Consider the following 17,963-nt stretch of genomic DNA (forward strand, 5'->3'; position numbering starts at 1 on the left):
CATTTATTTCATGGCTCCATCTAATCCACTTTTTAGGTCTACAGTGGAGGATTCTACTCATTACTGTGGATTACTAAGTATCTGCTGTATTAAAGGCCATTTTGGAATTTCTAACCCTAGAAAACTTGGGTTTAGAATTTTAAACCTGACTAAATTATGTATGTAAGTTCTACAAATTTTGCAACTTAATGCAACGACATGAATTAAAAAAAAATTAGATAATATAAAGAAAGCCTTACCTGGTCTGAGGGAGAACAACATTTATTTGCCATTTTCATCTATGAAAGAGAGATGGAAGAATACACAGTTATTAATACGCTGAAGAGTTTCTGTGATGCAATCAGAATTGACTTCGTTATTGACTACTGTATTAATACTTCCAAATTATATTTATAAGAAATTAAATCATGCGGTGCTTAAATACTACATTTTCACTACTACACAAAATTTACAAAACCAAGGACTCAAAAGATGGGAAGGCTTTTATCAGAGTTTTTATTAAATCCTTCATAAAGATTTGCATTTATGAATTTGACTTTGTTACTCTGAGGGAAATATTATACTGTACTGTATAGACACCTCACTTAGGTCTCCGTTAAACAATTGCTTAAGCACATCTATAAATTAAGCTTGTGATTAAGTACTTGTGAAATTAAGGGCATAGAGTGCAAGATGTGTTTAAAGATGAAGGGAATATTGTTCAGGTTTTCAATTTAGTTTGCTCTTCAAGATAAAGTTAGATATCTTTCTTTTTCCTCTCTGTTCACATAATGAAGAGTTTTGTTGACTATGGCTCTTCTTAGGCAGTCATAATTTTCATAGATGAGTGGTGGACAAACCTTGACAGATACTCAGTTCTTTAAAGTGAAACACTTCTTTGAAGCATAGCATTAGTATATGTAGTAATGGTATGGAATCTAGACAGAAAAATATTAGACTGGAAGACAGACTCTCCTATATGCAAGGCTATAAGCTGCAAACTGTCTTACAGTTTTTGAGTACTTCCAAAGGATCTTGTCATCAAGAAGCCTGTTTTGTAACAAAAGGTCTGTGATAGAAGAAGAAAAGCTATAGCTATGAACAGGAAAAACTACAATTGCCACAGGAAAAGAGCAGAAGAATCCCAGGGCTATTGCTTGTATCCTGGCCGTACCAGATTTGTAAAATCAAATCTGTGGGTAATCTTTGGAAGCAGAGCATGTCTGCAGCCATGTAGCTCAGTAAAGACAGTGGTGCCATTGCCTGTTGTGGTGGGTTGACTCTGGTCAGCAGCTGAGCACTCCACACAGCTGCTCACTCCCTTCCCCCTCCCAGCAGGAAGGGTGAACAAATAGGAAGTGTAAAAGCAATAAAACTATGGGTCAGGATGAAGAGAGCTTAATAAGTGAAGGAAACAGGGAAAGAATAAGTCATACAAAGGCAATCACCTGCCTTCCACAAACGGACTGATGCCCCATCTCCTCTGTCGGCTACATCACTTTTATTGCTGAGCACAATGTTATATGGTATGGAATATCTCTTTGGACAATTTGGGTCAGCTGTCCCAGCAGTGTCCCTTCTCAATTCCTTGCCTGTACCTCACTGGGGATTGGGGTGAGGTGTGTCAGAGTAATAAGAAGTCAACACCTTGATGCTGTGCAAGATCTGTTCAGCAACAGTCAAAATGCTGGTTAATTATTAATGCTGTTTTAGCCATAGATACAAATCACAGCACCATATGGCTGCTATGAAGAAAGCTACCTCCATCCCAGCCTCACCCAGTGCACCTGTAGGAGGCCAAAAGGCCTCATTATGCTAATGACAAAGGCCTCAGGATGTGTCAGGGTTGGTGGTATATATTTATATAAAAGATATAGGTTTATGAAGTATATAAAGTATGTGTACATTCCCTCCCACACACCACACTCCCCCATACCCACCCACCCACATTCACCAAGTGATGGCAATGACAAGTCATTATTCTCCATAGAGTGAAAAACAAAATGACCCTAGGACAAAACACAATGTGGAGGAGTACAGGATGACAGCAGGAACCTTCACTGTATGGACACAGGATAATACCAAGGCTCACGGCTACAGGAGCTCACTAGTCAGTCCTAATGCACCATGGGCCGTCAGGGCTCCTTCTCCCCCATACGCTCATTTCTGAAGACCATTTGAATTGTATGGTCAAACAGTGCAGGTGTGCTGGTGGGTCAGACCGCTGGGAGTGACAGGCTCTGGGGACAAGCTAGCCAGACCTGCTGGGAGCCTGGGGCATCTTTTGAGGCCTGGCTGCCACCTTGGGTAGAGTGCAGGAGAGCCTGCCATCCCCTTGGAGGGGCCCCGCCATACTCCCTACTACAACCCTGTCACCCCAGAGGAGGAACAGGGACCACTGCATGTGCTGGCATCTACAGCACAGAACAGAGGAGGACTGATGATGATGGAGCTGCCATGCAGCTGCCAAGTAGGGGGGGGGGGGGGGGCAGCAAGGTTCCTCGCAGCTCTCACACACAGCTCTGCCCAGAGCAGTCTGATCCCAGGCTGCGTGGCTGTGCTGTGCCAGGGGTGTCCTGGAGCGCTTTGGGAGGGGGAAGACGTGGCAGAGCCTCTTGGTGCTCTCGGGGTCCTAACATTAACAAACCAGCAGGATCTCAAGAATCCCACTCTGTAGCTTGGATAAAACAAATTGGTGATATGCCCAGTGTTGCAGAAGGAAGTAGACCTCATCAGTTTGATTCGGTAATAGGCTTAATCCTGAGTGGTTGTGCAGGACATAACCGAGAGACACCTGGAATTCTTTAATGCCAATAACTATACAGAAGCCATGCTATACACACAGAAAATATCATTTCCTTGCAGGTGGCCAAAGACAGGCTGAAAAAAAAGATTGCTTTAGCATAAACCAGTACAAATAAACAGGGCTATCAAGGATCCTGTCTCCTTTCACTCTCCCTCTTGGTTCACTCAAACTATTTAAGTTCCCTATATGATATGAAAAAAAGTTATCCTACTTTTTATTTCATTTGCCTGGAAAAATGTGCATGAGACGGGCCATGCAGGTTTTCTGCAGAATGAGGGTAGAGTACTGTTAAGCACATTCTCATAACCAGTCCAGCTTCCCATTGGTAAGGAAAGAATACTTTGGACTACACAGCTATTCACTGCACAGCCGTAGCTCATTCCCTATTCAAAGCAGGGACAGCTGCAGCCCTGACATAACTATGAGGAGAGGAAAGATTTCCTTCTGCATCACATTATGTCCCTATGTCACAGGGCTGAGGACAGAGAAGTATGCACTCTCCACTTCACCTGGCACCACACATTCTCTACATGCCTCCACAGCTGATGCAGAGAGATAGGAATACAAATGGGATATGTTACACCTTTCTGGCAGCACATGAGCTTTCAGTACTGCAGTACAGTAATGGGAGTTGGAGACAGCAGGGGAACTAAACCTAAAAACCTGGATCTGCAGACTGCAGGCAACTTGGAAAAGGAACTATTAAAAAATTATAATTCCTATACTGTGTTCTAAATGAATACATACAGTGCAGGAATAGAATGGGGATGAAATGATTTAGAACCATATACCTAAATCTAAATACCTCCCTGGCTGGGATTTATCTCACTTAACTCTGACTTGCCAAAAAAGAAAGAGTTATACATCTAATTTACCTGTATTCTCTATCCTGACAGCAGAGAAAGATCTTGATAGGAACCTGTTATTTTTCTCCTGGCTATAAGAGGATCATGTAAAACTGCTTGTCCCTTTAAAATCTCAACAGTTTGAACTGTGGAACTTTCAAATGGAGATTTTTAACTTAAAAAAAAAAAAAAAAGCAGCAGCAGTAAAGAAATATTTTCATGTGTTTTCACTCTGGGAATAGAATTTTTGCATAATCATTGAGGCAGTCAAATTTGTATACTGCCTCCTACACACAAGGATTTTGTTTCCATCTACATGTAACCCACATTCTGCTGTGTAAAGAAAACAAAGTCTTCTCAATCTTCTTTTTTTTTTATATGCATGCCTCAAGCTCATATTTCCTAAGTCTCTCCCTATTCAAATAGAACTTTCACTCCACTGAGATACTGAGTATGACTTAGATATACATGTACGCAAAGTCATAAAAGGAAAGCTTTACACACTATGACATACACAATTAAAAAAGCTGTCAAAGGCATAAATATGATCCAGATTACTAACCCTGTTTTGAAGGCAAATGTTAAGTTTCTACCATCCACTACTGAAACTGCTGGAAGGATTTATATAAATTCATAAATAATGTTTAAAGTCGAACAACTTCATCTTAATGCGTTCTCTTATGAGCTGCTCATTTGTAAATATTTTTTTATATATAACACCATTAGAATATAGTGGAGGGAAAAAAACCAACAAACACCTTGAGGAAGTTATAGATATAAGAAACAAGTGTCTTTAGGTGCTTCTACTGATTATGACTACATTAATGTTCAGTGTTATGTTTCAAATAAAATAATTAAGATGCATGAGAAAAGCTGCACGTATTTAATAGCTGGCTATCTGAATGGTGCAAAACAGAGAGAAATATATATTATTCCAAGAAACTCCGACCTAAAAAAAACATCTCCAGCACAGCATTGCAACTTCAGCCTACAAAGAACCCTCTAGCTGAACAAACAAAGAATAGGAGCAGCGAGAAGCACAGGCAGATCAACTTGTTTCTTGTGCTTATTGTTTCATAACGGAATCTTCACTGCCAGTTTCTGTTCCCTTTCTCCCCTCAGTTTCTTCAACTGTACCTCCTTCTGCAAGAATAGAGGTGTATGAAGAAATAAATGTGAGGTGCTGATTAATCTCTGTTTATTTCTCACAAAGGTAAATGTGAAGAGCTTTGAGAACATTTTGAAGATTGGGAATAGAATCACAAAGGAAGATGATAGGGAAGTTTCACACTGGTAGAAAAGTATGTGAAAGACAAGAATATGAACCGTGGTGAATAATTTGGGGCTAGGGTCCTGAGAAGAAAAAGTAACCCATACTGCTTGTAAGACGGAATGCTACTAGTTTTTCAGAGCTAACCATACAAGGAGCATGTCTGTAAGGAGGGCTGAAAAGATACCCTTACATTTTTCTCCATGTTGCAGTATTGTATTCCCCATGGTTCTCTGTCCTATAAGAACCAAATCTCTCCAGGCTAATACCGGAATCATTATATCTCATCTACCAAGTAACACTTCTGGATATGTTAACATCCACGGGTAGCATCCTTATGCAGTGAGGACTTCTCACATCTTCACTATTGAAAGATGACTCCCCCTTTACACTCGGTCCCCAGAGAGCTTGTCTTTGCATAGAAGTTAGATGTTTCAGTACTTCAAAAAACTAGCCTGACATTAGCACAAGTGTCACATTGTGTCAGAGCTATTTTTGTACTGCCTACATTAGGACTGTCTTCTGGCACCAGCAGGAGATCTGACAGAGCTGCCAGCTGCTGAACGAGACTGTATTAGGGTAAAATAGCAAAATAAAGTATATTAGGGTAAAGTGATACATGAAAGATAGGGTGCACTGTAAGAAAACAATTAATCTGTATCAGGAGCTCCTTAACCAAAATTCTAAAATAAATTGTTCAAAATAGTATGCAAAGTTTTATGACAAAGGATGTATATAACAGTAGCACAAATAAGCACAGAAGAATGACTAAGGTGCAGGAAGAGTTGCTAAAGTCAAGAAACAAGTATCAGCACATACAAAATAAAAAAAAATATGCGGAAGTAAAAGGTGAACAATGGAAAGTATTGCTTAAATACTTAGTAACAGGTTGAGTAAGAATGTTAACATTCTTTATGCCAATGGTATCAGCAAGAAGGTCCACTGTGACCATACACCTAGCAATTAATTTATGTACAGAGATGATAACATAGGACATAAAAATAGGAAGTGAATAGTTTAAATATTTGGAGAAGCAATGGAATTTAGAATTAGTAAGGACTCATGAAAATAACCTATAAGTAGATAAGAGACTATCTGAAATAATCTCGGAATCAGTAGTGATTATCTTCAGGTACTTCTGGAGAATGGAGGAGACACTACAGAAATGGAGAAGTGCAGAAACAGGAATCTGAGGAATTACAGATCCATTCCCTAGCATCAATTTCATATGTATGATTAAAAAAGACTAATTTTGTGAAATGATACTATTAAGGTAATAAAAAGCATTCAAAATGGATTTTCAGGAAGCCTAATCCAAAGGCCTTGCCCTAGGCACTGTGGGTGTCAAACAGTCTGTGTCCTCTGCCCAGAGGCAGGGAGCAATCTCCAGCCTTCCTTTTCTGACCATTTTAGTTGCAATCCAGCCTCACACTCCTAGTCTTGAAAAATGGTTTGCAGTAAAAGGGATTCTCACTATTACATCTCCTGTTCTGATGATCACTAATTAAAATAATTGGCCAGACCTTCCCAGTTGTAGCACAGGCTGAACACCTGACAAAACCTGTAAAGCATTAAGTCCAAGTAAAATGTATACTTACTTCTCATATGATCTGTATAGAGTTTACTCTGTATCTCACCAAGAACACAAAACATTAATTTATCATGGCTGCTGTTTCTCAGACCCTTCCCTCGAACAGCCACTTAGACAAACACCAGATGAACTACTTTGTTTACAGAATTCACTGTTGTGATAGATAACAGAGAAGAGCAATGCAAGTACTCAAGCGTATAACAAAATATTGTTGCAGACAGGTCACAACACAGTGAAGATACTATGTCAGGACACATGCTGCTGCAAATACTGTATTTGAAAAAAACAGACTAGAACCCTATGACTAATAAAACCTGCTTGCATTTATAGCCACTTTTTATTCTTATTCACCTATATCCCTGGAGTGGCTTTTATTGAGTGGATCTCTTTAGAAAGCAATAGATTTGGGCTTAGTAACTATGAACTGGAATTGCTCTAAAAATATTACCATACACTTCTTTTTCTATTCATGCAGAAGGAATTAGGAAATTACATGAATAATTTACATCACTTCCTCAGAATTATCAAATAGTAATACCCTGTAAATGATGTAAACCACTAGAGAATAGAGAATAATTATAAAGCATGCATCATAAGCAAAAAGTCTGATTTTTCCAGAGATTGCTTAAGCAGCTGAGTATTTAAAAATAATTAACATAATAACATAATAAATGAACTATTCTGATCAAATGTGATTCCAAGTAACTTTTGAAGACCAGAAAAATAAATTCAATTTATAATCCGTTTTGATGAAAGATTTATATTTAAATCCAGTCCAAAATAATACACAATATAATCTGAAGAATTAAGCAACAATTAACCTAGAATACAAAGCATAAATCATAATTTATAAAAGAAGTTACAGCCTGAACACATCTAAAGAAAAAAAGATTAGAAACCTGCACAGGCAATTCTTCAAGGGACAGCTCTGCTATTATGTTTTCATCATTGATTTCTATCATTTCAAAAAGACTGAAATATATTTTCAATATTGTACATTATCGAGCTCACTATATAACTCTATGATTCAGTTGTCCTTTCTTGGAATAATAATGTGCTGTCTAAGTAATAATTTTCTGTTTCTCCAGGGATTATTTAATACTTCTGTTTGCAATAGCAAATGCTACTTATGAATTTACAGGAATAACTTAAAACAGCATAAGCACTTTTATACACCTAGGGAGAATGAAGGAATATATGTACTTAAATATATCAACTCTTAGATAACTTAGAGAGGTAAAAATGCTGTGTTCCAATAAGCCTCTGTAAGTCACACTTTACTAACTACAACATTTCCACATGCCTACTTTAAAATCAACAAATACTAATCTCAAGCACATTTTAATTACAAATATGTAAAAAATAAATATGTGGTCAAGTCTAAAGCTCTGTGAAATGACCAGAAAGGATAAATATTTTGTTTTAAAAAGTGTTTAAAAAAATAAATTCAATCTGATTTTCTACTACTTTTTTTTTTTTTTTTTTATAACAACACTGCAAGTCTTGAAAAGTTCTTGATACTTTTGATTTACCAGACATTCTCTCCCTGCTCTTTCCTTTCTCCTTTTCCTCTCCGTACACATGCATTTTATATATTGTATCTTAAATGTGAACTGTTTTCTACCCTTGGAAAATTAGAAATAATTTTACAATATCAACGAAATATGAAAATATGCAGAAAGTAACATACATTTTGAAGTGTCAAATCACTGATGTTAGTTGATATTGCTCTCAGCCAGTCAGCACTCTCCTGGGCTGTATAAAACTGAAGTATCCCAGTACTAACTCCATCAAGTGCCAGCACTTCAAATGCATTAGATCTGCAGTAAGAAGAAATATATCCGTAAAGGAAGATACGTCAATATTCTGAAACTGCCCAATATTTCTCAGTGTTCAAGTGATTTTTACAGCTTTTGACATGTTTTGAGTCTTAATTTTACAAATCAAAAGAAAGGCAAAAAGGAGAATGATAATAATGGGCAGTACCAGGAGCAACACATACAATAAGTACTTTCTCTGTACCAGCATATATATGTGCTGATCATTTACTTCCATTGAGTATACATATTATGTTCATAATTACTGAACTTAAGGTAGTGTATTCAGAAAGTATGCATTAGACCTTCTTGAAAAAACAAATTTTTTATCTTTTAACCAAAATGACTGTTTTCTTTATTGCATTTTGGTTTCATTTACTAGGAATGTATTAAGTTGCAAAGAACTGCCTTCCCTAGCTTTAATTCCTTGGATTCCTGTACCTTTCTACATAATGTTCTAAGCAATGTTTCCTTTAAGTTATAACACTGAAATTTGAAAAATGTACTTAGAAATTTCTTTAAATATTTTTTTAATGTAGGGCCCTTTCTCAAAACAGCACTGACACACGCTAATGTGCAACTGCATTTTATTCATTTTTTAATGTATCTTTTATATGTTCACAGCAGCATTATTCTGCAAATGCCAATGCTTTCCTTACTATCTGCAGTAAGTTAAGCACTGTGTATGCGCCTCTTAAATCCTCCACACTGGAATGCTGGTGTGATATGCTTTTTTAACTATGAGATGTTTCAATAGGAACAACAACAGCTCATTATGTAGTGGCGTGGAAGTACAATGGTCTAAACTTAAAACATGTGACATGCAATAGTTTCAGCAACTAAACTTCAGAAAGCTACATATATTACTCAACTGCACATGACTGTCACGAGAATTAGATTTTAGTCATATACTATTGTGAAAGACAATTATCTGAATGATTGTGCATATAGTTTGTATGTAATATGGAGAATATCACTGCCACCTCCTACATTCAATAATTAGATATTTATACTTATATGGTATATTGCTTTCTTTTCAGTACTAACCTAGAAGAAAGCAAAGTACTGAATCAAGAATACTGCTCCACAAAATTTCTGGGTTTTCCTGGGATTCTCTGATCTTAGGTAAAAGTCCTCTACTGCTTAATTTATGATATATGTCAACACAAGCATTCAAAATGACACAAAGTTGTTAATAGGCAGTTATTAATTCATGACTTACTGGAAAAGGTATTAACATTTCTCATTTGTAGGGAGTTTGATGGTGAACATGAATGCTAAACTCTATATACTTGCTAAAAAAGGTCATATAAACCACCCCTCACAATATTAAAAAGACAATGTATCCTAATAGATATATACACATTAACTCATATGCTTTACTTTTAAAAGAGTTGTAAAGAATTATACTTGCTGTTCACAAAAATAACATTCTTGGCCTGAAGACTTAAATATTTATCAGCTGATTCCCTTGTTTTCCTTTCATGATTGAATTATCATGGAACTAGTAAAACCTTGTGGCAATAGCACAATGCTGTGTCACTTTATTTCAGTAAATCTGTTTCACCTCTTCAGAAAGAAAGGTCAAAATAAATCCTTTTATTGTCTTCAAGTAAACTGAATGAAATAATCACCTCTGAAGCATACTGTTCCTTTTACCTCAGACTGACAAAGATCCCAACAGTGCTGTAATGGAATGACTTATGGCATGATCTCTTTGACATCCCACTGAGACAGTGAAGGTCTGTCATCCCCTATGCGTTGATACACAGCAGAGCATGGAAATAAACTTAATTTGGTGCCATGAAGAGAAACAATTCACAACACCTAACTTAGGTATCAAATTCGAATATCAAAGCTAGGATGCTAGAATCTTTACACAGACAGAAAGGACAATCCAGAGCATTTAACAGAGCCAAGAAACAGCACGTGCTTTCCACACCACAGGGTGCGTAGATACGAAACTCAGCTTCAGTAGTAGATGCATAAAGGTATGCAGTGTGAAGGCCTTATCCGAGTGGTACAGAGTTATACACGAGGCTGATGAAACATCACAGAAGGGAAATCCTCAGCTAAAAGCTGATGCTACCAACACAGGAAATCAAGATTTAAAAATAATGTGGTTTATAACTATTAATTAATCTTTTATCATCTGAAACATGGTGCTGGCAATAGTGCAGTTTACGCTAAAATTCCTGTTGTCCTTTACCTTATTAAAATATGGCGATCAGTTATAAAAGACAGTTAACAAGAGTGAAACAAAAGCATCTAGAGATCGGAACACTTCACAGACAGAATTATCTGCACAGAATCAAACCGGGTGTGAGGGATCCTCCAAGTCCAGCCTCTTTGCTAACTGGTTTAAAATACAAATCTCTTTTCCACAGGAAGACCAATACTGGACACAGTATTTTAGATGCAGGTATTTCAGATGTGGCCTCAGGAATGCAAAGTAGAGAATAACCACTTCCCCTGACCTGCTGACTACATTACTGCTAACACAGCCCCATATGCGGGGCTTCAGCACTGGAAGTGCATACAGCTGACATACTCAACGTGGTGTCCATCAAGATGCCCAAGCCTTTCCTGCAGAGCTGTTCCCTTGTCCCTGGAGACTGATTCCAGGGCACCCTTCCTTAGGAGCTCTGTCTGATTCAAGGCTTCTCATGTGCCAGAGGTCATCACAGTGCCTGGCACAGTGGACTGAGACCTTTGGGGAACCGCTGTCCCCACTGCGTTGACTCAGGGAGAAAGCCAGCTTCACCAGAAAGCAGCTCAGTGCATTAAATAAAGCAGGAAAAGAAAGAGCATGGGTGTTCAAAGTTTACAGATGTCAGCCACAAACTTTGTGTGATTAAGACAGTAATTTTGCTCTCAGCCTTACTCAACTTTACATTATTTCTTGCCTTCAGTAACAATCGTTCCCAGAACTCTACAGATCCTACAATATATTGCTATTGTTGCACGTATCACACTGTGGTCTGAAAAGCATAATATATAAAGCTACAAGTAAAAACAAGTATCCAAACTAAAAATAAAAGCTTAATAAAATGAATGCTGAAGCTTTTGTTTTGGTTTTAAATGAAACAATTAATGCAAGCACCAAGACAGCACTGGAATTCAGAAGAAAATAAATTCTAGAGGCTTAAATACCATGCCTTTCTCCATTTCCTCCAAACACAGAAAAGAAAAAAAAAATACAGAGGCACAACTAAGCACCTGTTGCTGTTAGCTGACAAGGACGAGTTTCCATTTAATACCAAATAGTAAATTTGAGAGGTCTCAAGATGCTATGAAGTTATCTTATCACCACAAAATAAGAATATGTTTTAGCTCTTTTTTTTTCTTTCTCTGAGGCTGCAAACTTATTTTAAAACACAGTTAGAGGAAATTCCCATCTCCTCTACTACTGCTTTTACTGTACTGACTGCTGCAACTAGAACCAGAAAAGAATGTTTGTTTTTCCTAAATTTGAGAAATTTGGGCCAAATTACACTCATATTTCTTATTATTTTCAGATTTTCACCCAATCTGTAACTTTGCTCCGTGCAAGCATTTCCACAAAGGAGCATGAGGCATTGTTTTCTGTACTCAGCCTCTTTCTATCTCACTTTCACATGGAAATGATGAATGGATCTGCATTGCTGGTGTCTTTGGGGTTTTGTTTATTGCATTAAATTCTTTTAATAAAATAAACACTGTCTTTATGAGAAAGACAGTAAGACTAACAGATGGGCATTGGTAGGTTTAAGTTCTCTTCCTGACATTGACACTTTTAAACAATTAAAATTAATTAATATTAATAGAGCATATTTTTGCCATACAAGCATTTAGCTACTATAGAAGTGTTAAATCCAAAGATTTTTCTAAGAGAAAATGTATTTTCAGTGACAGCTGAAATGGGAAAAGCTGAGATTTTACTTTATAGGAGCCTAAGAATTTCAGCAAAATATATTTTAAGATTTTCAGTATGTGTGGCATGTGAAACCATCTTTACATTAGGCTTATCTCAATGTTTTACTGTATTTCCTTAATAAAACCTTAGATTCTTGTCTGACAGTAGCTGTTTTACCTGAAGTTTACTACCATGCCGACAGACAGATTTGCCTACCTTTGCATCTTTCCAGGTCCTAAATCAGTCTTCTTTCCTTCCTGTTCGCATCCTTTTTTGATGTCTGAGTTGACTTTTTATTGTTTTTCTTACAGCATTTTCCAGTGGCTTGTTTATAGTACTACATGGCCCTCTTGCTAGAATTTCTATTTAGCCTGAATTTTTGTGGACTGTGGGTGATCTGAATGGAAATTCCCAAAAGAGAATTATCTGAATTACTTAATCTCTTTGAAATTCTGTGTTAAAAATGGGATTTTGTATTCTAAATGACATATACCTCATATCTTAAAATATATTCAATTTGCTTGTATAATTGGACTGTTAACAGAAACTATGTTGCTTAAAAGATATTGAAGCATTAAACATAAACTTGGAATGCATTTTATATTTGGGGTTTTTTTGAACCTTTTTCTTCCAGTTTTGTAACTTTATTATTAAACTTGGAGTAATGAATTAAGATAACTGAAGTAACACAAACATGCTTCTACAGGTATTTCCTTAACTGATGCGAGTATAGAAGTAGCTGTATTCCATTAGATTTTTAATAACTTGTGCAGAAGAAAAGGATAGTGGGAGAGGGCACAGGTTTAGCATTCATGAGATTTCTTATCCTGTTTCCTGTGAAGTCATACAAATAGTAACACCAGCACTGAGGAGAAAGAACAAGCGAAATATCACCAGCTGAAAGAGAAAAGAGAGTAGGATACAGGTGTGAGGTATCTGGTTTTGCTGCAGACAGAAAAATCTGAGGACTTACATTCTCAGCATGCTTTATTGGTATGGAATAGGTGGAGGAGTCTTGCAGGGAAATAGGAGTAGCTTGAAAGACTGAAAGCTATACGCAGTATCAGTGTACTCCTGTCAAATCCTGAGTGCAGAATGTGTAGTAGGACTAGTCAGTGTGGTCAGCTGGAGAATGGAGTGTATATATACTTATCAAGTGTTTTATAATTCCAGCACAATTATTAGTGGTAATTCAAGAGATGGATTTCACCTCATTCAAGTATATGAAGATCTGTTGCCTAAGTATATGGATCACAGGCAGCAGACACAAGCTGGAACATGGCAAGCTAATTCGACATTAGATTTTTATTCTGGTTTTTTTCCCACTAAGGTGATCAAAAACTGGCACAGGATGCACAGCAAAGCTGTGGAATCTCCACCCTGGGAAGTGTTCAGGAATTGACAAGAGAGGGCCCTGAGCACCATGTTCTCATTAGACATACTCTGAGCAGTGAACTGGACTAGGTGACTTCCAGGATCCCTTCTAGCCTGAAATATTTGATGATTTCTGTAAGTCATGCTAAACTTGTGAAACTTTTTTTTTTTTTTTTTGTTATCATAAGTGAGTGCACAAGATAAGTGAACTGGATCATTCTATGGAGACCCTTATTCCTTTTCATTGACTCCAAGGTGAGTCCAGGGATTTCACACATTCATAGGTGAATGATTACTACTGTCAGGTGAGATGAATCTCATTCATTAAACTGCAGTCCTACAAAGATTTTAAGCACATGGGCGGTCCCACAGCATTTAGGTGAAATGTCATTTTGCCTCAAGTTATTGACATGAAGATGCCTTTTTTAGATTCAGAGCGCATCACATGTTAATTCTACTCAGAAAGAAAGTACAAGAAAATGTTAGTAAATATAAATTATCAAATCAAAAAAAGATTGGTTTCACCATCTTATTGAATGCATTGGCAAAATAATTATTATCAAAGCTAAACCCCCTTCAACTGTATTTTTAAAAAGTCTTAATGCAAGTGTTTACAATTTATTTTGATCACCAGGATAATAAACATTCAGGCCACTTTCTAATTGCTCCTTAAGCAAAATGGAAGTGTGTGGGAAAGGTTAAAATTTTAAATAATAAATCACTCAATTGTATTTCACAGTATTCATTGTAGGAAGACTGGATTTACCTTAATGATGTCTTCAGAGTTGATTTGATAATGTCAATGGCTTCAGTCTCCAATATAATACATAAGTGTCTCTGTGAATTTTTTTACATACTTGAGATGGCTAACAAAATCTGTATTTGGATAATAATTAACTGGACTGCCTGCAACTGCAATGCCAGCTGAGGTCCAGGTTTAAGCTCTGTAAGTCTTTTGGAATGAGGAGAGCATGTAGCTCATGACAACAAACCTGTGTCATGACTACAGAGATCATCAGTGACATTATGTCTAAATTACATGCAAAAGATTGCTTCTTCAGGATGTTCAATTCTCCACAGGATTTAAACATCCAATTTATACTTTCTATGAAATGCAGACACGTTTGTTAGGGAAAAATAGATGTCCATATGCTTGACTTACACTTAGTAATGTGCTGGATTTCTTTGAAATCTGAACACCTTCTGCTTTCAGAATTAAGAACAATATAGGTTGATCATGTAATTACTACTATTATTGATAACACCATGCAAATTGGTTTTTTCCCATAACTCTCCTCTGAAAATATGTATTTCTTGAACAAATAGGTATTTCGTAAAATAACAGCAATAAAGCTAAATAATGAGCATCACAAACTTCAACATATTCTGCTCACTGTAGAAGTTGGTTGGGTTTTTTTGGTGTCAAAGTTAGTGGGAAGCAAGCAGGTCTGCTGTGGAAACTCCAGGCTATTTATCTATCCTAAGGCATTTACTGAAGACATCTGGGGGTAGATTCCTTCTGAGCTAATCCTGGTGGATTAGAATTTAATATGTGGTCAGCAAGCAGAAGACAAAGTCAGTCTCAAATTCTCCAGAAACAAACAAAAAATAATAATTCTTTGAACTCAGTGGTAATATTAACAATTCCCCGAGAGTAATAATGTGTTTATCTTTTTTGGAGGACAGTATTTATTTTGCCTTTTCTTCTGCTTGCTGGCAATATGCCATGATGTAATCCACCATTCTGTCTTCTCAGGGATGCTATTTACCAGAAAAAACCAAGACTGAAGAGGTGTCACATGGATTTTCCAGAGCAACACATCATCTCTGGGGGAAAGCAGAAATGGTTCCTGAGTACACTCATCCTGAAAAGATTGGAAGTTCTTCATTTTTGCTTGTGCACTTAGTTGCAGTATAGATTTTAAAACTAGAAGCTAAATATCACAAGCGTGAAGATTCAAAAAACAAATCAGCTCACTCTCCTTATGTTGGCTTCATGCTACTGAACAGAATTAAAGGGATTTATTTAAGTATATGAATATATTGCCCTAGAGTGCAAAGAAACAGCAATTTCCTTAGTTTTCATGTCACTGATTTTTGATACATTTTTATACTGCATCCAAAAGTATGTCTAATGTCTGGCCAAAACATTTTACATGACTTCTTACACCGGGAACTGGTACTAAATCTCTAAGAAGCGATATTCAGTGCTGACCTTTTATTCTAACTGTGTGGCACTGCTCCTGTCTAGCTTTTTCTTCCTGCCTATACCTTGATTTTGTCTGATTTAGCAGCTTATTCTAGCCAAGGGTAAGTGACCAGAATTGTAGATAGATCTGCAGAATGGCTGGTCACTTATGAGCTACTTTTCTGTTTACAGTCTGTTGGGCAGATCTTATTCTGTTGCCTGCACATTCCTGATCCCTTGCAACTGATTTCCAGAACATCCTGCTGCTTGAGCAGAATGTGACAAGTATACTGGAAACACTTAATGATGCTTTTAAAGAAAAACACACATAGCAGTCTTCAGTCCTTAAAAAACTGTATATAGCACATTTTTTTAAAAAAAATCCACTGATTTCATGGCTTATTCTTTTTACACGTGACCTGAACAATGTAGTACAAAACCAGTAAGTTGTCCTGTGCATCATATTCCTAAAGACATAACAAAGTGCTTGCTGGAGGGCTTCAAAGATGAAAAAATTCAGAACAGAAGTTACAGAATGGATTCCCATACAGGCAGATGCCAAGCTAGTTTTAGTACTTTCTAACTACAGTCAAAAAATCAACCCGCATGTAGAAATCAAAAAAACATTGCCCACAGTGAAGTATATGTCTTTTATTTCAAGGCTATCAGGTCTAAATCCATTGAAAACAAATGTCACTTTCCAACTCTATGCATAATGGAAAAAAACCCCAACCCTAAAATTCCTTAAGTGCCAAAGGAAACCCCGGTTGTTAAATCCTAAAATACTACAGCTGAAAATAGGAACAGTGACAGTAAAATACCTTTTGAGAAAAGGCAAAACTTCTAATATAAAATTTTATGTTTTTATTTAAATAATCAGAATTGTACATAGGTTCTAGATGGGGCCTTAGTAGTTTAATGGTTTTAATGCTTCTGACTTCTGGAAAATGTTTCTCCTGCTATACTCTGAAATATCTGTTTCTCCTTTATAACTCTGCAGGGCAGTGCTTTTTCAGAGCTATTTGCTGTTTAACTACTGTACCCAATCTTTTCCTTCCTTTCCTGCCACGTAACAAAGGCTTCACCAGGCTCCTATGAAAACCTATTTCATAGGGTTTTTTTGTTGTAGTAACAATATCATCCCCCTGCATTTTGTACTATTATGTTGCATTCCATTTCCAATAGTTCTATCCTCTCATAAAGTATTGTGCTCCTTTTTCTGTACTGATGATGCTGATTCTGTGTCACCAATGACTTCAATTAGTGTACCATTTTCTGCATCATCAGTCAAATCGCCCTTGAGGCACACTATTAATAATAACCCTCCAAAACTGCACTTTCTTTTTCATCTTACCTTTTATCAGACATTAATCTCTCTGCCACTGTCTCTCACCCTATTGCTCTATATTAGTTTGATTGAGATATCTTTCAGGTACATACTTGTTCTTCTTACCCTGAAGTTCAATGTAACTGCAACTGTAAACAGTGAGCAAATACTCATTCAGGTTTTGTAACTCAGATTTTGTTTAATGCCTGTACCTTTCTCAAAATTGTTTATTTAATTTCTTACTTTCCAATTTATTTATCTAATTAAAGGCATTATGTTAAATCACTAAAATGTTAAAATGGAAAACAGAATCCTTCAGGAAGATTCTGTTAAGAAGCCAGTGAGCCAATTAAAAATAAATAAATATCCCAAACCCAAAACCACCCATGTAAAAAAACCTGGACAATACTCTGTAGTAATTGCAATGGCCAGAATACCAAGAAATAGAAAATAACACCTAAATCTAATTAAGTTGTTTTGTAATTGGGATCATAGCTACATGGGCTCATAGCTACTGGGCCTGAATTACTTCCACTCCACTCATTTCTTCAATCTAATTTCCATCTTCCAAAGAAGCAATTTTTTCCCCCCATCCCTAAACTCATAATGTTCAAGAGGTTATAGTGATTGTACATTCACTTAGTCAAAAGCTCCAGTCAATACAACAAATAAAAAGGATTATATAGTACTGCCACTGTCTGCTGAAAGGACTAAAAATACATGTCTATATTTTTTTTTTTCCAAATACGGATCCAGACATTCCATAGGAGAGATGAAAGACTATAAATGAATGAACTATGTTCTTCATCGACTACTTATCTTTACTTTTCCATCTTAAAAACAAAACCACCCCAAACTATGCCATGAACTA

The 17,963-nt window shown here is 36.7% G+C and overlaps 1 protein-coding gene across 1 annotated transcript in view; it reads right to left on the minus strand.

Annotated features, from left to right (window-relative positions):
- The window catches only part of SNTG2 (syntrophin gamma 2), a 268,310-nt gene that overhangs the window by 60,641 nt on the left and 189,706 nt on the right, over positions 1-17,963 (minus strand). Inside the window, exons 10-11 of the mRNA XM_055810660.1 lie at positions 8,182-8,311; positions 240-278 (exon numbers count right to left, since the gene is read on the minus strand). Coding sequence (XP_055666635.1) covers positions 240-278; positions 8,182-8,311 — 169 coding nt within the window. The remainder of the gene's footprint in view (positions 1-239; positions 279-8,181; positions 8,312-17,963) is intronic.

The sequence above is a fragment of the Falco peregrinus genome, chromosome 7 (genome assembly GCF_023634155.1).
Source record: "Falco peregrinus isolate bFalPer1 chromosome 7, bFalPer1.pri, whole genome shotgun sequence".
NCBI lineage: Eukaryota > Metazoa > Chordata > Aves > Falconiformes > Falconidae > Falco > Falco peregrinus.